Below are 22981 nucleotides of genomic sequence, written 5' to 3' on the forward strand. Positions count from 1 at the left end.
TGAATACATGTGAGTGTGGCAGTGAATAAGTGTGAGTGTGGCAGTGAATAAGTATGTGTGTGGCAGTGAATAAGAATGAGTGTGGCAGTGAATAAGTGTGCGTGTGACAGATTAATAAGTGTGAGTGTGGCAGTAAATAAGTGTGATTGTGGCAGTGAAAAAGTATGTGTGTGGTAGTGAATAAGTGGGAGTGTGGCAGATTAATAAGTGTGAGTGTGGCAGTGAATAAGTGTGATTGTGGCAGTGAAAAAGTATGTGTGTGGTAGTGAATAAGTGGGAGTGTGGCAGATTAATAAGTGTGAGTGTGGCAGTGAATAAGAGTGAGTGTGGCAGTGAATAAGTGAGAGTGTTGCAGATTAATAAGTGTGAGTGTGGCAGTGAATAAGTATGTGTGTGGCAGTGAATAAGTGTGAGTGTGGCAGTGAATAAGTATGTGTGTGGCAGTGAATAAGAGTGAGTGTGGCAGTGAATAAGTGTGAGTGTGGCAGGGAATAAGAGTGAGTGTGGCAGTGAATAAGTGAGAGTGTGGCAGATTAATAAGTGTTATTGTGGCAGTGAATATGTGTGAGTGTGGCAGTGAATAAGTGTGAGTGTGGCAGTGAATAAGTATGTGTGTGGCAGTGAATAAGTGTGAGTGTGGCAGTGAATAAGTATGTGTGTGGCAGTGAATAAGAGTGAGTGTGGCAGTGAATAATTGTGAGTGTGGCAGATTAATAAGTGTGAGTGTGGCAGTGAATAATGTGAGTGTGGCAGTGAATAAGTGTGTGTGTGGCATATTAATAACTGTGAGTGTGGCAGTGAATAATGTGAGTGTGGTAGTGAATAAGTCTGAGTGAGGCAGATTAATAAGTGTGAGTGTGGCAGTGAATAAGTATGAGCGTGGCAGTAAATAAGTGCGAGCGGTGCAGTGAATAAGTGTGAACCCAAGGCATTTTATTAAACCACAGAGGAGGTAGCAGTCGACCAGGAATCAGAAGCTTTCTTTGTTCACAGCTGTTTCCGGGTTATATGAATATCGAGCCCACTGCTATTGCAATGCGAGCTAGTGTTAAAAGCGTTTCTGCCGACTGCTTTAACACTTTCATTGCGCGTTCCAGGACGCTCTTCTTGGCCTCTTCACGTGGAGTCGGCAGCTCTTTACTAGTCTGCCCAGATCTCTCTCTTTCCTTCTTGATCTCTTCCTCCCGTCTCTGGATCTCTTTCTCCGCCTTCTGAAACATCTCTGTGGTGTAGCACAAGCCCCCGTTGTCCTCCACCATCTCCTGGACCATTGAGATTAGCGCTCGCGCCTGCTCCTCTCGCTCCTCCTTTACTGCCCTGTTATTGAAGCCCAGGTATCGGTCCCCACAGCTCCTGAGCACCCCTTTTAGCCTGGAGTCTCCGTTTCTGATGTACTCCTCCAGGGTGACTCCATCGTTTTCCAGGTCATCCGTCCGTGTGAACAGCACCAGCATGTACCCCGCGGCCTCTTCTCCGAACAGGGTCTGGATGTCCTGGACGGCCCTCGCCTCCTCCGGAGTAAAGCGACTGGCGGAAATCACCAGGAGGATGGCGTGGGGTCCAGGGGCCGCCATCACTACACATTCAGTGATCTCTCGAGCAATTACTGAATTTGGAATCTGGGGGTCGAACAGTCCAGGGGTGTCGACGACCACAATCTTTTGCCCACTCCTCACACATGACCCTTCCTTGCTTGTACTTGTCACTGAATTTGAAGATGCTTTAGAGTAAAACTCTCTCCGCCCGAGGATGCTGTTTCCCGCCGCACTTTTCCCCACTCCCGTCTTCCCGACCAGGACGATCCTCAGCTCACGGGTCACTGTGAAGAGAAGAGAGCGCAGGTTACTCAAGGTCCCACACAACTCAGAGGTCACACACAGGTTGCACACAGCTCACGCACAGGTCACACACAGGTTATACACAGGTCACACCGGCTGTGTTTCGAAGGTACTAAGAATGGATGTTTTCACCAATGCCTGTCTTTGAGTACATAAGGCACATTTGAAACACTAAATCTTGGAGCAGCACAATTTAGACTCCATGCTTTACATGTCATTTATGCACAATTATGAATTTACATTTGAGATCATATTTACTGCATGCTCTAATAATACAAACACTATTAACACATTTTAAATACATTAATGAAATGTAAGGGGGAGACCCTTTGATTTACCGAGGCCAGAGCACAGCAGACGAGGGCAGGACTCCAAGCCTCAGAGGTCAGCAGGGACTGTGAGTGGACCGCCAGCCCCTCCCCATCACCACCTGGGAGCTTCAACAACCTCTTGCACCTCCCGCTTCGTGGGAGATGCTTCGATTTACTGAGGCCAGCGCACAGCAGACCGTAGCAGGACTCCAAGCCCCAGAGGTCAGCGGGGGCCGTGAGTGGACCGCCAGCCGCTCCCCCTCACCACCTGGGGGTATTTAACTGCCAGAGGACTCCTGCGCCGCGGGACGGGCACGGGCAGGCGCCGTGTTAAGCCCGGGCCAAGGGCGGGCCCGTTTGAGCCCGTTCGAGGCCAGAGCAGGCTGGGCTGGGCCTACTCTCTAACGGCTCCAATGCCTGGTCTGGGACATTGGCGTTCAACATTTTGCTGTAAGATCTACACGGGGGGTTCAAGGCGAACAAGTTGTTACTGCGATGGCAAGTGGTGTCAATAAGGAAAAGATGGGCCCAAAGGGGGGTTGATGGGAACATTGGACTATTTCATTACAAGAGCTTCGAATGCGCTCGCACAAGAGATAGCAGTAACAGAACGATGGCTATCACTTGATCCACTCCCAAACATCTCCCAGCCTACGGGTGGGCTCATGTCGGTCTACTCTCCTGCCCAGGGCTCAACTATTAGCAACGCCTATCCCCCCAGGGTGGACATTACACCGGCAAGTGTCCCGGCAGAATTTGTGCCAGAGAACATGGCAGTGGATGAGCCATTATGCGCCATAACCAGGTCAAAGACTTCTCATTCCACAAGAAGAAAGGAACCCACAAAGGATACGCACAGAGCCAACAAAATGAAGCGGAAGGGGGGCAACCCGAAGAAAAACTGTCTCAGTAAATCAAACCTAACAAGGATGGGTGAGGATGAACGGAAAACCCTGGGACACCGTGAAGAGATGGACCTTGAGACTTCACTAGTAGCGCCGATGGCCTTCGATACACCAATGGCCCTGGTGCCCACTATGAACGATGCTTTTTGGGACAAAATGGGTTCTATAATTGCTGACTGTTTATCACCTCTCACCGAGAGACTGGCTGCTATCGAAGCAAATTTACTATCTCTCAATAATAGGAACTCTAGGGATTTAACTAGACAATGCAATGTCAGTGACAAGCATACAGTTTCAACCCCACCTGATTCAAACACCATGGGTGTAGCTGAGTCTGTTGCAGTATAGCAAAGTGTACAGGGGGCTTGGAGTTTGGTAGTGGCCAATACAGGGCAAGCAGCGAGTGTTCTATTTGTGGTCAGGAACAGCATCCCCAAAATAAAATTACATCTAGACATGACCACAATCTACACATCAACAGCGCACTAGCAAAATACGCCCCATTATAATTGACTTACCTCCCAAAACTAGTCCATATGTAGTGGTTTTAGCTGGGGTACCTGAGCAGAAGTATGATAGTGAGGAATCACACATGTCACTAAAGAACAAAGTCACAGATTGGCTCAACAAAAATAGACCACTCCCGCCACATGTAACCAGTGAAATTTTGCTTGTTCGCAGGGTGTAATGGGTGGGTCACAGGGTAAAGGATCTATTGGGAGACTGTGTTCTGATAAATTTTAGAGAGACAGGGATGGTGTCTCACATTTGCGAGTGAGGCCAGTCCAGTACCGCGTCAGTTATACAGTATCTTCCCCTGTGGTACTTTTATCCCCCTCGTTCATTGCGCACTAGGTCAGACATTGAACAACCTTGGAATTTAGTAGAGCCCTCAAAAGGGGGTGGTCATAATCAGGGTAGGCATAGAGAATCTCTAGCTCCTGTGGCTGTCCGCCTACAAAACAGATAAAGTTGCCTGGACATGGTGGATTGACTGTGGCCCTCTCTTGGTGGTAGAAATGTGGCAGTCCCTGAGAAAGACTGAAAAGAGTGGGATGATGGAGGAAGCAGAAAGGAAAGAAAAGCTTCTAACACTATATGGGTTAGGACTGTTGAACGAAGTATGATAAATACACTTATCTCAGCCATGCAAATTAATAGCTCACTCCCCACTGGTAGAAGTAAGGAGCCTGTAGCAGATACAGCCATAGAAGACAACTTAATGCCCCCCAATTATGTAAAGTGGGCTTAACAGAAGAGAGAAACATGGAGTCACTCAAGAGCAGGGTCCTGGGCCCTAGGACAGACACACTTAAAATATTATCTTGGAATCTGGCAGGTTTGCCTAATAAATTGACCTGTCCTGAATGGGGCTCCTTTGTGGATGAAAGTGATGTATGCCTCTTCCAAGAGATGTGGGCTCGAACGGAGCAACATCGGGCAGGTTTTGCTTCATTCTATGTCCCGGCAGAATGGGGAGAGAGAGGCCGCCCGTCAGGAGGTCTTATTATCTGGGTCAGTTCCCACTTGGGCTGCACTGTCAAGTCATTAAATACTTATTCCAAAGATATTTAATGTGTAGTCCTTGTCTGGCCCAATGCTTTTAAGCTTGCATTGATTAACGTTTACTCACGTCCTGTAAGTATAGCTAGTGAGTCCAGCACTATTAAGGACCTGTCCCTTTTTATTTCAACAATTCCGAGTGACACTCACCTTTTGGTGGGGGGCGACCTGAATTGCCACTTCGAGCCTTAAGAGGGTATAAACGAAGATGTCCTATTGGCAGAGGATGATCATTGGTCTATCCCCTTGATTCAGGCTCCATTTCCTAGGGCATGGTCTCCGTTAGCCATACAGATTATGGCATTAACTTTAAATCACTCCTTACGAGCGTGCAATGGCCGCACCCCCTCTGACACCCCAGCCAAATGTACTTTTAATAAACCCAGACAAATGTTCTGTCTTGACTACATTTTGGCTGAAACACGGTTATGGCCAAAGGTCGTAGACTTTAATTTTGTCACAAGAGTGGACAGTGATCATAATGCCCTAATTTTAGATCTGGGCCTGCCTATTACCAGTAGGAGCGGCGCCTCGGTTTCTGGGGATACTGATGGCAATCTTACCCTGTCTACTGACTCAATGGCTCAAACTAATGGAACACCCGGAACAACTAAAAAAACGTCAAAGCCTGATAATTCCCTCGTTTATAGAGGTTGCAGTGCTAATTAAACATCCACGACCTCTGATTATTTACCTAAGCTGGAGGCTCTCCATGAGGGCTTAGCATATAATTTGGCAGAGGTACTTAATCCTCGGGTGTCCAAGAAGGTGAAAAGGGTCCCCCAATGCTCGTCCGTAGCAGATCTTCCCAAATTTTCTCAGTGTGCGATCTTTTCGCTTTTCTGCATTCCTCTTTATATTCTTTTCTCATTTTCAGTATTTTGTTATTTTCTACTTCTTTTCCCAACCTGTTGTCTACAGCCTTTATTCTTAGTTTTTTCACAATTTCCCTTTTTTTATCTCTTAATTTAGCAGTATACCATGGGTCTTTGTTAGAATCTTGTCCATATTTTACTAATGTTTTTACCGGAAATTTTCCTAGCACAAGTTCTCCCATCTTCTTTCGAGCGATTGGTTTCCAAAGGCCTCCATGTTTTTTACTTGTTCAAACACCATATCCATTATCTCGTTAATTATGGGGCCTCTCTATTTGAGTTTCTTCAGGTTGTGTATTCCCGGAATAAAAGCTAATGACGCTGTCTTCGTTTTTTCTTCGGTGTTTATGCTTAATATGGTCTCTTGTGGGAAGTGATCACTTTCAGGTCGAGTTATTATTTCAAAATGATCGACCATCTTTATTAGATCTTTACTAATTAATGTGAAGTCTAGTATGGAATTTTTCTTTCCACTCGAGAAGGTGATTCTTGCAGGTTGATCTCCCTTCATATTTCCATTTAGGATCGTTAATCCTAGTGATTCCAACTCGTTCCATATTTTTTGGATATTGCTTTTGTCACGCATGGCTCTAGTTAGATTACTATTAAAGTCGCCTGAGATGAGCATCCCATGGAATTGGTGAGTTTTTTGTAAAGTTTTTATCAGATTTAGTAACGTTAATATTTATTGTCCTCTCTGGTTTCTCGCACACCTTAATATTTTGCTTTTGCTTATTTCGGACGAAGTTACTTCCATCAGGATTGATGCGAGTTTAGAGCTAGTGCTATCCAAGACCAATCTTCATCTTCTTTCAACCCAAGGTTCACTTGTCTTGTGCTGTTCGACAGTTGTTGCGTGATTGTTTTATTTCTTGCCCCCTTTAAGATTGAGTACGTTTTTTCGGTTGTGTTCTTATATTGGGAAGCCGTACTGTTTAATAAAGGGAATGGATACTTTATAGGCGTTGGGAGCTCTAATGTTATTCCCCATCCTGCAAAGTGTGTTCTTGTTGAAAAAATGAGCTCTACTATATCTTTTGATGCCCACATAGTGCTACTTATTTCCTCTTCTTTCTCTTTATGTATTTGGACAAATTCTACTGATATGAGGTCACTTGTTGTTATTCCCCTTAATTTAGGTATCTCTCCAAACAATCTCAATATATTCCCCCGATTCAGCGTGTCACGTTTTTCTCTTGTTTGGAATTCCGGCCTAAATATTAGTTTACAGCCTGTTTCTATGGATACCGTTTGGAAATTCTGTTTTTGGTAGACTTCTCTTTTTCCCTCTGTTTGATCCAGTCGGATATACGGTATTTGTCGGTACGGTCGTTCCATTGTTGTTATTTCTGGTCGACTGGGCCCTAGCAATGTCACCGTTTCCTGGAGTTCCATTAATTCTCGCTCAGCGGGTGCATAGCTTGTGGTTAGCCCCTCCTTATCACTTTGTAAAATTCCCTGTGAAGCATTACATGTTCTTCCTTTTTTCCCTACCATTATGGTTAAGCGTGTGTTTGTTTCCATGACTTGATCTACTTGTGTTTTTTGGCTCTGTTCTTTTTCCATTGTCTTCAGACTGTGTAACTCATTTCCTCCTATTAGCCATTTTGAACAGTTTTGTGCCGATAGTTCATGCTGGGGCTTTTGTATTAATGCGTTTACCTGTACTTTTGTTGGCCTGACAGTGATCGATTTTTGCTATCTCTTCTACTTTATTTGTTATTTTATTCAGTGTAATTATTTCAGCTTTTTCTTCGGCTTTTGGTTTCCCTTGTGAAATCAATGTTTTTTCATTGTGCCTTAAACTTTTTGACTGCTCTTCAACTTCATCTTCATTTATCTCTTGGTTACTAACTTCTTTAACAACCTTTTCTTTAACCAGTTCATATGGATTCCCTTTCTTTTTTCGTTCGAAAATGGCAAAGATTTGTTTTTCTTGCTTGATTTTAATGGCATTTTTCCTTGCCTTCCTTGCCCGTTTACGCTGTCTTTTGGTTAGGGGTTCTATTGTGCCCAATGACCCCAATGCTTTGTTTTCGCCTTGTCCATTCTCAGTTGTTTCACTCTCTTCTGATCCGTTTAGGGTTTTTTCCTTTTCGACTGGGGAAATTGTTCTATTTTGTTTTCCAATTTTTATAACCTCGCCATTTTTTTCTTGATTAGAATTTACGTCTTGGGTATTTTTTGAGTGAGTTACAGCTAATATTTCTCTCAAAATGTCTGGTAATCATGCCAATTTGTCTATTATTTCCCCGGAGACACAATTTTGTTCCATTAACTTAGCTTTCCATTGTTTTTCTTCCTCCTTTTCTTTTGTGAGATACACCGAGATTTTATCCAATTTAGAATTTATTCCCACTATGTGTGTTGCAATTAAGTTCATCAAATCCACCTGAACATCGAGTTTATTTGATTGAAAATTTAAAGCGTTGATCGCTTGTTGTAAGCTTTTTAATAAAGCGTCGCCCCAGAGCGCGGACTGTGCTTCGGTTTGTTGCGTCCGAGCCCCTGTGGTTGAGTCAAAACCACCTGTGGAAGAAATAGTTATTGGCGAGTCTTCTTTTGTCCCCTCTTTTACTTCATCAAACTCCTGAATTTTATTGTTCAACTGTCTGATGGGGTTTGATGTAAGTTTTTTTTGGAGCAAAGGTAGTTTCCTGTTTCTCTCCATTTTCCTTTATTTCCAAATTCTCGGATTCTTTCAGTTCTCCCTACTTCGCTCCAATTCCGCTTCCTTATGTGTATTATCTTCGAGCATTTTCCGAATTTCTGCTTCTTCAAAGATTGAGAAAGATTTAGACCAGTCTATCTTTTGTATACTTCTCTGCGATTTTATTTGGGACCCTGATTGACTTTGGTCGATAAGTATTATACTTTTTTCGTTGCCCTCGATGGGTATTTTGTTTGGTGTAGACATGGCTTGGCAAATTGGTACATGAATTTGTGCCGTAGTTTTTACCAACCAATTTTTTATTGTTGATTTTTCTTTAGACTGGGTACCCAAACTTAATTCTGATTCATTTCTCTTTTTGCGTTTTTTGCTTGATGAAGTTAAATATAATGGTTTTATAGGAGTTTGTAGGGTTTTTGCTTCTTCACTAATGGTGTAAATTGCTGCCATTTGATCTTTTAGAAAGTGAAATTTGTGCTTAAGTTTTTCCTCCCCAAACTTAAAAGGCTCTACCATGGGGACTGGTATCAGGTCTATTTGTTCTTTGCTGAGCAACTCCTCTGACTTATTTTTGTTTCCTTGTTTGTTTCTTTCTTTTGCAGCCAACCTCTTTTAATTTTCTGTATTGGTGCTTGTCGGATTTTTCCCGACCGCATAATCCTATTTCGGCTGTTCTATCCGGTGGCATGTTTAAGGGGTATTTTGGATCTTACTTCGTTTTTCGAGGTATGGTTGTGTCTGGTTATCCCTCTGTTTTTAGACTGTTTCTGTTTCCTTCTGAGGGCTCAGGTGGTTTACCGCACAGTGTGTATTTTCACTCCGACTCTCTGACTCTCGATTTATTCTGGTCCGCTCTGGTTTGCTGATTTGCTGATTTGCAAGCAGCGTTGTTATCACAGCGCGGTTCACCACGCTCACGCCTGCGTGCACGTGGTACAGCCTACCCCTGCAAGACTTCCCTGAGTTCAAACTCACTTGTTACGTGGGATGATTTGACCCCCCTGGTCATGCCACACGGCTACTTGCCACTCGTACTCACCCTCACATTTACCCTCATGCTTACTTTAGCACTCCAAAGCCTCCCAAGCCTGTCTGCCCTTTGGGTGAGGTAAAGCTGCCATCAGGAAGTGAGCAGGAGCAGAAGGAAGGTGCTGGGCAGTGTGTCCATTATAGTGGCTGCTTTTGATAGAAACGAGTAAGACGAGATCAACTGTGTCAGAGGCTGCTTTTTCCAAGGCGCTACAGCTCTAGTATTTTCCTGATGTTGGGTTTTGTGTGCCTGCGGGATGTTGGGCAGAATATTTGGCAGATGGGAGTCGTCTATAGAAGTCTATGGAACTCTATGCTCGTCTGTGAGTTTTGCCAGTGTGCAGGGCTTCAGGCAGGGGATGGTGATCTACTATAGCAGAGTTCCTCTCGCCATGGATTGCCCCCCCCCCGCTCGGCTCAACTCCACAGTCCGCGTTCCCCTCCGCTCCGCCCTCTTTCTCTTTTTCTTTATTTATTTTCTATTCCCAGGGGAAAGGGAGCTCCTATAGGGCTTGGTACTCACGGATCCTGAATCGTGATTCAAACTCGTCCTTGCTGCTCCACTTCCTCACTCCAATTCCAGGAATGTCTGGAAGCTGCCACAGCTGCGAATCTCCTCAAAACTCCTCTGGCCCACCTCAGCCCGCTTCAATCCGCCTCAGCTCAGTGTTTCTCTCTCTTTTATGCCTCTTTTATATTTCTGCAACAGACCACAGCCCGACTGCCTGAACACCTCACTTCAGGCTCTCTCACACCTCCAGGCTGTGCTTGGGCTCGGGCAAAAGGTCGGGATCGGGCTGCCGGCATCTCCCGCGCGACTCCCGAATTTGAATAAGCCCGGTTTTTCCTTTGTACGCCGGGTCCCTCACCGTGGCCTCCGCGGCTCCTGCGGCTCCTGGGGCTCCGGCAGCCGCTCCGGCGGCAGCAATTTTCTCTTCTTAATCCTCTCTGCTCTTTGCTTTTTTTGCGGCTTTTCGACTTTTCTGCGGCTTCTCTCCGGGCAGATGCCGCCGCTCCTTGCTCTCTGCTGCTCCTTGCTGCCTGCCTGCTTGCTGCTCTCTAGCGAGTGAGTCAGGCACTCTTGGGATGTATTAGAACCAAACAAGACAAGTATGGCCCTAGTGAAGAAAATAAGCACTTTGGTGTAATAACTTCTCTTTATCCAGATGTACTAACATTTTTATTTATAATTTTATGTACATTTGAATTACTCAAATTTTGAGGATTGAGGAGTAAGAAATGCTAGGATTTTATTCCCTTACTATATGGGGTTAATACACCTATGATCAATGTTGCCCGGTAAACAAGTTACCAAAATATAGGAAGCTTTGACCATCTATCACTTTTACATGTCGGTATTATCCCACTAATTTAACTTAACATAAATTACTTTCTCGCCCTCTCTTTTTCCCTTTAAAAATCATAGCTTTCCTCTATTCCATTCAATGTGTAACAAGATGCCAGGGGCCCATGTAAAGATGGCGGTGCTAGTTGAATCTTTTCGGCAGCCTACCTGGAACTCGCATTCTCATCACATATCAAACATAAATGCCTTTGCCTAAGGATGGGGAACCTGCCGACCAATGCCGATCAACCCAATTGGAGAACCCCAGTGATCAAGCAGTGCGACCTATGTGGCGCAGCAAAACAAGATTTCATTCACTTGATCTGCATTTGTCCCGCACTGGACCAGGAACGCAGGAACAGGCTAAAAGCGAAGTTTGTACCATATGGTATTCGCACTTGTCGTTCCGCGATCATACAAGTCCTGTGTTCCAGGGACCCACAGTTGATCTGCAGAGCAGTTACATTCATCACCATCTTTGAGGAAAAGAGAGGAACTTTGGTAAAGATCCAATCCATACCCTGAACTTATAATACTTGTGTAACTATTCCCTCTGTAACTGTCTCCTGAACTTCAAACGTCATCTTTTTTACTTGATTAACTTCTAATTCTGTATGTACCTCCGGTTCAGTTTTATTATTCCTTGTTCTTAATATTACAGCATTTTATTTTTTGTAATGGTTTTTACTAACTACACAAATAAAGAAATTCAATCAATTAGTTGAATCTTTTCTAGAGACAGTCAGAGCCTATTTCTAGCTCTATGACCAGAAGAGGGCAGGCACTATTTAAAGGCAAGACCCGAGCGCTCCCTGGTTACAAACTTAATCCATTAACGACCGGAGGGCGGCATGAGCTCATGTGGCACCAGTGAGTTTTTTGCTGTGCAGTTCTGCTTGGATAAGACAGCATAAAAGGTGAATTCCCCATGGCTTATGTACTGGTACTGGTTAATGTTTGCCGCCTAGATGTGCAGGGGAGATATAGATTGGAAAGAGTACTTTCTATTGCGGTCTCCTTATTCCTCTGTGATCGGAGTAGCATGTAAAGGACCCTTATGGGAATGGCAGGCAGGTCCTTTTTCAGCGAGGCTTATTTCCCGCTTTTATTTCTACCATGAAAAAAGAGGGGGGAATGTGTCATTTAGAGCTTTTGTGAGCGCTCTTGGTTTGTTATTTGCAACACCAAAATACCTGAGGGTGTCAGAAAACGCGGGTCTCCGGGGAGTCCTTCATCAAGCTGTTTGTTTGCAGCAAGCAACACATGGGCTGGTTATGGAGACTGCACTTTACACCTAGTGTGAAGCATACAATAGGGTATTCAGGTAAAGATCTAGCCCCTTCATAACATATGTGTATATAACTTGAAAGGACAATGAAGGGCTATGCTCTATTTGTTGCCAAAAACATGTTTTTTTCATATCAACAGGTACACAGTTTCTTTGTAAGGAAGAGCCCTGTAGCTAGAAGAACTACAATGTTGGCGATTTTTTAATCCCAGAATTGTTGATGGAAAATTTGAACATTTGCATATTTACTTCAGTTACCAGTCATAAGGTTGCGTTCTAATCAAAGTACCTTACACTTTATAGACCTTATATTTAGAGGGTTGAACTTTAAAATATGTGTTTATATTTACTCTTAGGTTTGCAGAAAGTATTTTTTAATTGTCTAGGATACAATAAAGAACTGTATTTTTGTTACTTCACTTTGAGGAGCGAGATCTTGAGGAAGTGCCCGATACCTTATTACCATCACAATATCTGGTGGGTCAACCTTTATAGCTGCTTTTGCAGCATAGGGTGTAGATAACGGTATGTGATCAGGTGTGACACGTGTATGGTATAATTGAGAATACATTGGTGTGTGTGGGGTTGAAAGTAGAGACTAGAGGACTCGTTTCCTCACCTGGGAAGTCTATTTAAGGAGGATATACTTGGCTCAAGATTACCTCCACTTCCGCCCGCCATCATTTCTGAGGCACCGACGGATAGGTAAGACAGTCAGGGTCTCATTCCAGTAGATTGCCGCTCTGCTTAATATGTTTGGCTTCTTAGTCAGCCATAGATAGGAGAGTCATTATGGCCCCTCGCCCCCACTACTCCTCGTTGGGGTGTAGTCCATATTCTCTGTTATTTGTTAGCATTTGAGACAGTCTCGGGCACCTGAGGGTGTACGGTAATGCAGCTAAGAGGGTCAATATAGCCCCTCGCCCCCACTACTTTTCGTTGGGGTGGTGTCCATATTTTCTGTTATTTGCTAGCGTTTGAGATAGTCTCAGTTACCTAAGGGTGCACGTCAATGCAGCCACCATTTAATCAGGCGCCCTGCGTGCATAACAGGTCAGTGTTGTTAATATATCACTCTACACAGAGTTACCCAGAGGCACTTAATTATCTGGACTGTGTTTCACAACTTCATTAACAACAATCATGTACGATTCCCACACTTTCCTTTTAACTTTGAATGAGTCTCGGTGTTGATCCAGGCAGAGGGTTTACTACCACACGTCTGTTGGATTATAAGTGTAGAGCAATTGGCTAGGCAGAGTAAAGTTGTGTGCTTACTGTGCTTTTTTCTACACTACAGAGCGGGGCCTCATACTCCCGAGCGGTTGCCGGGTGAGGTGAGGCTATCACCCACACAAAGCTGGATGAGTATCACCGTGAGGAAATGCCTCATTGTGATTAAGCTAGTATGCTTCTCTCCATGCAGAATGTAAATTATTCATGCAGGTGTGTCTGTATTGTTTTTCTGTGTGTGTGCTATGGTGTTTTTGTGGTATTTTGGGTTATATGACATATTGTCTTTCTGGTTTTCTTTTGATAGGAAGAAGATTTATTACTTCCCTTCCAGTGGACATTTAAGTATTTCAAAGTTTCTGTTGTAACTTCTCAGTACATGTTTGTCAGTGCATTTCTCTCACTATGACATATCATCTGTATTTGCAGTAGCTATAATTGTTATCAAAGGTCCTGAAGAAAGCCGGGTCAGGTGCCCTTAAGGCTGAAACATGTCGACCACACTGCCTAGCGCCATCGAGTAGTTTTCACTACCTAGCGTGTTTTTAACTTTTGACACTCAGACCTCCAGTTTTCATGTTTTTGGAAGTCTGGGTAGCCAATTTTATCTATCATGTATCTTTTCGAGCACTGCACTCTCTGAATTCACATCACTTTAGGATGCACAAAATGATACTCTTTTGAATATCTATTCCAGCACCGGCACTAATTGGTCGGTCTTGGGATGGCATGATCATGAGCTCCCACATGACGCAAACTCCACCAAATGGGTGGTCTGATGGGAATTCTTTCAGCCTCCAGTCACTAACATTTTCTATGTATGACACCCACTGTTTCACGTAGACACCTCCAGTACCACGCAGTTACTTTTTCAGACACACACTTCTCCCAGACTTGATCTGTTCTTTTGTGTTTTGAATCTAGGTATAGGGGAGTGAGCAGACAGGTCATTAAACAGTCCCCCCGACCCTCCACACACCTTTCTTGTTTCTCACGAGATTTGAGAATCACCAGAGCTTTAGTGTAAATGACGATTCATTTAATGTTTACCAAAGCACAATATTAATTGTTTTTAGGCTAAATGTGAGTATTTTGGCTCTGTGGCAATGATAAGTTTATTAAATGACACATTGTAATATGATTTGAGATGATATACAATGATGGATTCTGAAATGTAGTTTTATGATGTTTATATAAATAGATTGGAAGCTTTGGGAGATACAAGTTTTTCCTGAAGAAGGTGGTTGGAATAAGTTGAATCCACAGAAACGCGTTGCACTGCTACAACAATTGCCCTAAATTGAATTTATCCTGGTCAACATAGGAATAGTACATAATGATGGTTTGACTATGAAATTATTGTTGGATTAGTGCTATAAATGACAAAATTTGAATGTCGAAATATATTCTCTCCTAATGTATTTCACATATATGATTATATGATTTTGTGTATGTTATTCTCCATATTGGATGCAAAACACGGTGCTATGTTTGATGGGTTTTTATTTCATGTATTTTATATGTTCTTTTTTTATTAGAATCTACTGAATAAAACATTTGTACATTTACAAACTGGCTACGGTATCCTGGTGATATTTTCTGGTGATAGTGGTATGTTTGGCATGAATGTGGTATATGTTACTGATAGTGTGTTTGAATGCTAACCAAGGGAATTGTTGCTTTGACTTAGTGCCATAATATTATTTTTCCAATATTTCTGTGGCATGACATTTCAAAACTGAAATGTTGCCCAAACAACCTTTGGTGGTCAGCAAAAGTGAGGCAATTTGGGCCACCAACTTTATCAAGACATAGTCTTTAGCAGTTATGGCCATGAGGGTTACCAGGAAGTCAGTCACCTGAACCTTTGAGTCATTCCTTTGTCTGAGGTTCAGGCACAACTTTTCCTTGAGCAGGGTACTACAGGCACATGCCAGCTCCGGAGCAGCAGGTGTAGTCTAGTCTTTGGTGCAACTTTTATTTGCTGGATAAAGAGACCAGCAGGGATGTCCTTTGTCAATCTTCTCTCCAGTGTGGATATGATGTGAGTTCTGAGTGCCAGGGGTGCTATCTTTATGTCCAGAAATGTCCAGGATGCAGTGGTAACTAGCCAATGGGCTACCAGGACTCCTCCCATCTGATGATGACTTTCTGCAATGTGTGGCATCTAGCTTTCCCAGAATGCAATATTTTTCTCGCTACCTACATGAGAGAACCCGTCTCTTGGTGTGTGGAGAATTTGCTCTTCAAAGGTGGTTTTCCTACTGAAGTTTGCATTGTGGCTAACAGCTCTTCTAGTTGCATGTCCTTTGGGTTCCTTCCAGAGATTCATTCACTCCATCCCTCCAAGAGGGCAAAAAGGCTGTCTTGTGGCTACAAGCGAAAACAAGCAATGGGAAACCATTAGGTAAAAGAGTGTCAACTTCCTAAAGTTGCCATTTACTGTAAACTTACAGTAAATTGGACTTGGGCATCAGATCATGTTTAATGTAACAATTCACTTTACCAATTTAGTAGTACTATTCAGAAGTTAGCACAGCTAATTCGTAGGCATGAATCCCTGCATTAGCTAATGTAGCTACTAGCTTTTCTCTGATATTTTTTATTTTCTGTTAGAACATGCAAAAACACATATTCAATTTTTAATAGACAGCACTCTTAGGCTTAATAGGCTTGCCTTGTTGGGGGCTTAAAATATTAAATAGGAAGGTCTGGACTTTGTTGTGTTTTTGAATTGCAAAGTTAACCCATCAGTTCTGGAAATGCTTTGCCAGCCAGCAATTGCAGGTTGGGAGTCATGCTTTGCTTTGCAATACTTATGGTGGCATATTAAGTGCTGCAGTCCATGAGGGACACTTTAACTTATAGGCCCTGGTTCCTCCTGATACCACATATCAGTGACTTATAAGTAAGTTAAACAATGCCAATCGGGAATAAGCCAATTAAACATGCACATTTAAAGGTCAGAGCACATGCACTGAGGCCTGGTCAAAAGGGTTCGGTGCACTAGAGAGTCAGTACACCAGTAATGTGTAGTTCACAACTGTGGCAAAAAAGTGTGGTGAACCTGCAAAAAGGCATATCCTCACATAACCACATGCATTATGTAAATTGTTTTATATGTGTTTGTGATTTTATTACACAGCTCAGTGGTAAAAAAAACTCCTTATTTAACTGGGAGCCATAAAATGTGGAAAATATTTCACAGTTCACTGTGAATTATGGATTTAATTACAGGTCTAAAATCAATCTGCAAACTTTACCATTGTCAGGGCCTCTAGGCTTGGTGGTCCATGATGTCACAGGGCAATTTGGGGTTGTATGATACAGTTACCGGAGATGTAATTACAGAGTATTATATAAATGCCCACGGAATCCCAAGAAGGCACTCTTAGACCATATTAAATATTGCCTGTTATGTATTTTCATATGATATGCTGATTTGGAATTGTTAACTTGAAAGAGCTGATTTTGTCACAGTGGGGCTAGCAATAGAAACTCACTGGGATTATAATTCTTTGGCATATTCTTCATGAACAAATCGTTGATAAAAAAATGGAAAGAGGGAAGGGTTCGTAGATTTATGTGATACTGTGGGTGTAATACACACAATTATGGATTTACCACATTTACCACTTGTTTTGCAAATTTCATGAACAATGTTCCAAGCTCAAGTAAACAAACATAATACAGCAAGAGAGTATTCAAAATTATTTTTCTTCTTCGCATAATTGAGACAACCATATTGAAAATCATATTAGACCTATAATGGCTAAGTGGTTCTGGGATATAATTATGATGATGGAACCCATATTTCACAGGGAACTTTGAAACATTCGCCATATCTTATGTCTCCTTGTGAAATATGGGTTTTATACTACTTCATGTTTACCAATAAGAACACCAAAACATTGTATGTAGGTATATTTAGGTATTTTACCACACGTCACTATGTGCTTTTTATTTCCACTGGATAGCCATCAGACCTTTCCCTCTCAATACAAAATTATAAGGACAATTTTTTAACTGTATTTTGAACAGTGCTAACACTGCATGTTGCTGGTACTTACCGTATTCATAATAAATTAATGACGTATTATGTTTTTTTAGGGTAATATTACAGAATGTTTGATTCATACCATACCTCTGGCCATTTCTTCCTTTCGTTTCCAGTTCTGATTTCTTGTATGTTGCATTCCCCTGTAAATGTCACTGCAAATTACACAAAAATGCTGTCAATTACACAGTGAAAGGACTATATAAGGTATTTGCTTGATTTCACACACTTATAATTGAGTTTTGCAGAGCATAGAAAGACATCATTCATCAAACTACAAAATTTGAAGAGTGACAATGGTGTTTGGAACTGTGAATCTCATTAAAGCTGATGGAGCAAGTTTCATCTGGAGCGGGGCATTGCTTTATTTTTGTGCTTGAGACAGAATGCATTTAAAATTGACACACACATTTTGGTGTAGGCTAAAACACATGGCACATAAGACATGAAATGAGGCCTAGTCAGTCTGAAATGATTTTGCTGAATTAACATGTGTTTTTTGCAGTGTAGAGAAAAACGTGTGATGATGTGACCTTTTTAGAATGTGTTCTCTTTTCCCAGCTCTTTTCCTTGTAATCTACACCTCTGTCCCTGTTTTAAAAGACTTTGGTTTTATTGCCTATTTGGATAAACATGTCCAGTTTATAACACCTCTTTTATAATGTGTGTTAATTAACAAATGCACCAAAAACTACACAAGGGGCAAAACGCTTTTTGCATGAAAAGCTAGCTAAAACATTAAAGCGTGTTGCTTTGAGTATGTATTAACTGTGTGCGCTTTGAAAATTTATACTAGTGCAAGTTTATGCTATGTTGCACATTTTTATTTCTTTGCATGTTGTGCACAAATAATAAGAAAAGCTGCTTTAAACCAATAGCTTTGCTAGGAAATCTTTTATAAAGGATATTAGTATGGCGTTGGGAAAACATAATGGGCTTATTTACATAAAGTTAATACTCTTTTGTGTTTGTATTGTTTTTGGGCCTTAGATGACATGGCTGCCTGTGAATCCAGCAAGGCTGTGACTTTCATTAACCCCTCCCCTGCTGGTGACTGAACCACTCCCTCATCAGCTGCGGTCGCACTGTGCTGATGACGGAGCGGTTCCGTCACAGCCCGATTGGCATGCCTGCGTGGCGCGGATTCCGCGCCTGCGCTGAGCGTTCCATTGAGCAGGCGAGGCCGTGATGGAACCGCTCCGTCATGAGCACAGCGCAACCACGGCTGGTGACGGAGCGGTTCCATCACCAGCATGCGCCCGCCGCGCGGCCGCCCCGCCCCCTTTGCACTGCGGCGGAATAGCCGCCGCAGTGAAGGGGTTAAAAGAAGAGAGCATGCTCAGATGATATCAGCTTGCCTCGAGTACAGAAGGATTCAAGGCCACTGTGAACTGTACATTCTTGTGATTGTGCCAATGTACCAGTATTAGTTAAGGTATGCTTGCTGCCTGCGCTGTGACTGGAAGGAAGGAAAATAGAATGAAACACTTTTCCTAGTAAATGTTGCTAAAACATATAAATGTATTAATCATTAACTCTTCTTTTTTTAAAACTGGTATGATTAGAATTTGCAATGAGATCCAGATGATGAGACCTCTTGCCATCGTGGCTGACCAATCAGGTACAAGCTTTTCTGAATATGAAACATTTTTGTGTAGTCTGCCAAAAATTAAAGTATAAATGATGACCTCTTAGGGGTTGTGGGGGCTTTTTCTCCTAAAGCCAGGGGGCCTCTATTAGAGAGGGAGGGCAGCAGATTAGTTGATGCAGGAGTTAGATTGTTGGACATGGGAGTAGAAATGTAATCCTGCATCCCAGGCTCTTTGTATTGCGATGCATACGGTAGGCCCAAAGTTTCGAAGTCATGTTTGAGTGCTGCAGACATGGCACCAGTGCCCTGGAAAGATGAGGTAGTGCGGTTGAGGATAAGGTCTCATACTAAGTTAAAATCTCCCCCGAGGATAATAGAGTCAGGCTCCCGGGAAGCAAATTCTGAAGCAATTCTTGGAAACATGTGTCCTACACGTGATTGGGCGCATAAATATTAACCATTGTGAGGGCCTTACCCTGTATAAGAAGTGTGTTTTAGAATACGGTCCTCTTTGTCTCACACGGTTCGAGTGACCTGCAGGTGAGTGCCTGTTTTAAAAATATAGCGACCCCTGCTCATTTAGTCTGTGTAGTAGCCCAAAACTGTGAGGAGTATCTAGGGTGGGACATATGCTTGGTGTCTGTGGGTAAGAGACGGGTTTCTTGGAGTATAATGACGTCTGGGTCATGTAGAAGGAGGTAGCGCCAGATTTCTTTCCTATTATGGGGGGCATTGAGGCCTTTTACATTTACATTTAGCAGGTTATGCTAGATGTTTTATGGTCGCCTTATTTGGTGGGTCTAGCTGATTTCCTATTCTGTTCTCCTGTCTGATCATGAGGTCCTGCATGATGGTCAGACCTTAAAGTTTGTTGTGTATGGACCATACATCAGATATGGTTTGTGTACTGTTTAGTGTAGTTTTCCAGTGATCTCATTGGCCGGAGTGCTCCCAAGGTGATGGTTCTAAGGCCGCAGTACCATGCGGAACAGATTGACGGACATAAGAGATGCCAGCAGATCATTGCTAATTTTTTAGAGTTAATCTAACATGGAAGTCAAGTCAAGTCAAGTCAAAGAATTTGTATAGCGCACTACATACCCAGAGGGTTTCAAGGCGCTTAGGAAGGGGGGGGATTACTTGTCAAATATCCAAGTTTTAAGTTGCTTTCTGAATGCTAGGTGGTTCTGGGTAAGGCGAAGGTAGGCGGGGAGTGAGTTCCATGTTCTAGCAGCCAGGTATGAAAAGGATCTGCCTCCCATGGTGGTCTTGTTGATGCGAGGTATAGTGGCGAGGGCTTGGTTGGAAGAGCGTAGTTGGCGGGAGGGGGTGTAGAAGGACAGTCGTGAGTTGAGGCATTCTGGACCGATGTCGTAGAGTGATTTGTGTGCGTGGGTAAGCAGTCTGAAAGTGATTCTCTTATTGACGGGAAGCCAGTGGAGGTCTTTAAGGTGGCCAGAGATGTGTTTGTTGCGTGGGATGTCTAATATGAGCCTGGCTGAGGCGTTTTGGATTCGTTGGAGTTTCTTCTGGAGTTTTGCGGTAGTACCTGCGTAGAGGGTGTTTCCATAGTCCAGTCGGCTCGTGACCAGAGCGTGGGTGACTGTTTTCCTTGTGTCGGAGGGGATCCAGCGAAATGTTTTCTTGAGCATGCGAAGAATGTTGAAGCAGGAAGAGGATACGGCGCTGACTTGTCTGTTCATTGAAAGTGAAGAATCCAGGATGACGCCTAGGTTCCGTGCGTGGTCTGTCGGGATGGGTGCTTTTCCGAGGGCTTCCGGCCACCAGGAGTCGTCCCATGCAGATGGGGATGTGCCTAGGATGAGGACTTCTGTTTTGTCTGAGTTCAGTTTCAGACGGCTTAGTTTCATCCATTCGGCAACTTCTTTCATTCCTTCGTGTAGGTTAGTTTTGGCGGTGCTGGGGTCATTGGTGAGAGAAAGGATCAGCTGCGTGTCATCCGCGTAGGAGATGATGTTGAGGTTGTGTTGGCGTGCGATGGCCGCGAGGGGGCTCATGTATACGTTGAAGAGGGTGGGACTGAGAGAGGATCCTTGTGGTACGCCGCAGATGACTTCAGAGGCCTCTGACGTGAATGGTGGAAGACGGACTCTCTGGGTTCTTCCGGTGAGGAATGAGGTGATCCATTCAAGAGCTTTTCCTTGGATTCCGATGTTATTGAGGCGTTGTAACAGTGTTTTGTGGCAGACTGTGTCGAATGCTGCAGAGAGGTCAAGGAGGATGAGGGCGACGGTGTCACCATTGTCCAGTAGAGTTCGAATGTCGTCTGTAGCTGCGATGAGGGCGGTCTCAGTGCTGTGTTTTGCTCTGAATCCGGATTGTGAGGGGTCGAGGGATTTGTTGGCTTCGAGGAAGGCGGCGAGCTGGTTGTTGACAGCTTTCTCGATGACTTTGGCCGGGAATGGTAGGAGCGAGATGGGGCGGTAGTTTTTGAGTTCGGTGGGGTCCGCTGTGGGTTTTTTCAGAAGGGCGGTGAGTTCAGCGTGTTTCCAGTCTGCCGGAAAGATGGCGGAGTTGAAGGAGCAGTTGATGACGTCTCGGAGGTGCGGTGCTATGACGGAGTCTGCTTTGTTGAAGATGTGGTGAGGACATGGGTCTGTGGGAGATCCTGAGTGGATGGAGTTCATTAGGCGGATGGTGTCTTCAGTGGAGATTGGGTTCCAATCGTTAAGGGTGTTCGCCGGGGGAGGATGATCAGCAACTGGTAGGGTGGGTTGGTTTCCGGGTTGGTTGTCAAAGCTGTTGTGGATGTCTGCAATCTTGTTGTGGAAAAATGAGGCTAGGGAGTCGCAGAGGGTTTGAGAGGGGGTGATGTCGTTAGAGTTGGCCGAGGGATTGGAAAATTCCTTGACGATGTTGAAAAGTTCCTTGCTGTTGTGAGCGTTGTTGTCAAGTCGATCCTTGAATGCTGATTTTTTGGCCTTTCGGATTAGTTGGTGGTGAATGCGGGTGGCGTTTTTGAAGGCGTCCTTGGTGCTGGTGGTTGGGTCTTTTTTCCAGGTCTTTTCAAGGGTGCGGCAGAGTTTCTTGGACTTCTTGAGATCATCGTTGAACCATGAGGCCTTCTTGCTGCCAGGTTTGTTTTGACGTTTTTTCAGTGGCGCTAGGGTGTCAGCGGTTTTGGATAGCCAGATGGTGAGGTTGGCGGCGGCTTCGTTAGCGTTGGATGAGAGGGCTGGGGTGTTTTGAAGGAGCGAAGCGGAGATTTGGTCCGTGGTGATTTTGTTCCAGTTTCTTTGCAGGGTAGGTTGGAGGTGGATGCTGGGTTTTGGTTTGTTGTAGGTGAAGTGAACGCAGCTGTGGTCAGTCCAGAGGAGGTCTGTGGTGTGGCTGAAGGAGACATGGTTGCTGGATGTGAAGATGGGGTCGAGTGTGTGACCTGCGATGTGGGTGGAGGTGGTGACAAGTTGTTTAAGTCCGAGATTGGCGAGGTTGTCCAAAAGGGTGGCGGTGTTGCGGTCGTTGTTCTTTTCAAGGTGAAAGTTGAGGTCTCCCAGAAGGATGTAGTCTTTGGAGGGGAGCACGTGTGGAGTGATGAAGTCCGTGATGTCTTCACTGAATTTTGCGCGGGGTCCTGGTGGTCTGTAGAGGAGGGTGCCTCTGAGTGTGGTCTTGGGGTCGATGTGGATCTGGAAGTGAAGGTGTTCGGAGTTGGCGAGGTTGGCGTCCGAGCTGGTTGATATGCGGATTGATTTCTTATGGACGATAGCGATTCCTCCTCCTGTGTGGCCGGTACGGTCCTTGCGTGTGATTTTATAGTCTTCAGGGATGGCAATGGTGATGTCTGGTGCGGAGGAAGCGTTCATCCATGTTTCCGTAAGGAAGGCGACGTCTGGAGAGATGGTGTCTAGTAAATTCCATAGGTCAATGGCGTGTCTGTGGACCGATCGGGTGTTGAGAAGGATGCATTGTAGGTGGGTGGGGTCGGGAGTCAGTGGTGTGGTCGTAGTGGAGATGTTGTCGGTGCCGCTGAATTTGCAGGAGTAGCAGGAGAAGGGTCCATGGGTGTATCCAGGGGCGGCTTGGATGCAGTTGGGAGCGCGACCGGGGTTAAGGGCTAGGAGGGATGCGGCATCGTAGGTAATGCGGGGGGGATGGGCAGCGCGAGGGGCAGGGGGTCTGGCGCTGGGCGCGGTCCAGGCGCGGACGGGCGTAGACGGGCTTACCTTTGGCGCACCTTCGGTGTGTCCGTAGCGCGTGGACGCTGCGCGTGGGGGCATTGGCCATAAATGGATGTTGGGGGGGGAGGGGCGA

At 44.3% G+C, this 22981-nt stretch overlaps 1 protein-coding gene across 1 annotated transcript in view; it reads right to left on the reverse strand.

Annotated features, from left to right (window-relative positions):
- Positions 1 to 509: 509 nt before the first annotated feature.
- Positions 510 to 22981, reverse strand: part of LOC147725110 (GTPase IMAP family member 4-like) — a 28153-nt gene continuing 5681 nt past the window's right edge. Inside the window, exons 2-3 of the mRNA XM_086966542.1 lie at positions 17203 to 17270; positions 510 to 1819 (exon numbers count right to left, since the gene is read on the reverse strand). Coding sequence (XP_086822668.1) covers positions 1005 to 1819; positions 17203 to 17254 — 867 coding nt within the window. The 5' untranslated portion in view covers positions 17255 to 17270 and the 3' untranslated portion in view covers positions 510 to 1004. The remainder of the gene's footprint in view (positions 1820 to 17202; positions 17271 to 22981) is intronic.

This window comes from Lissotriton vulgaris, chromosome 4_1, assembly GCF_964263255.1.
Source record: "Lissotriton vulgaris chromosome 4_1, aLisVul1.2, whole genome shotgun sequence".
NCBI classification, from domain to species: Eukaryota; Metazoa; Chordata; class Amphibia; order Caudata; family Salamandridae; genus Lissotriton; species Lissotriton vulgaris.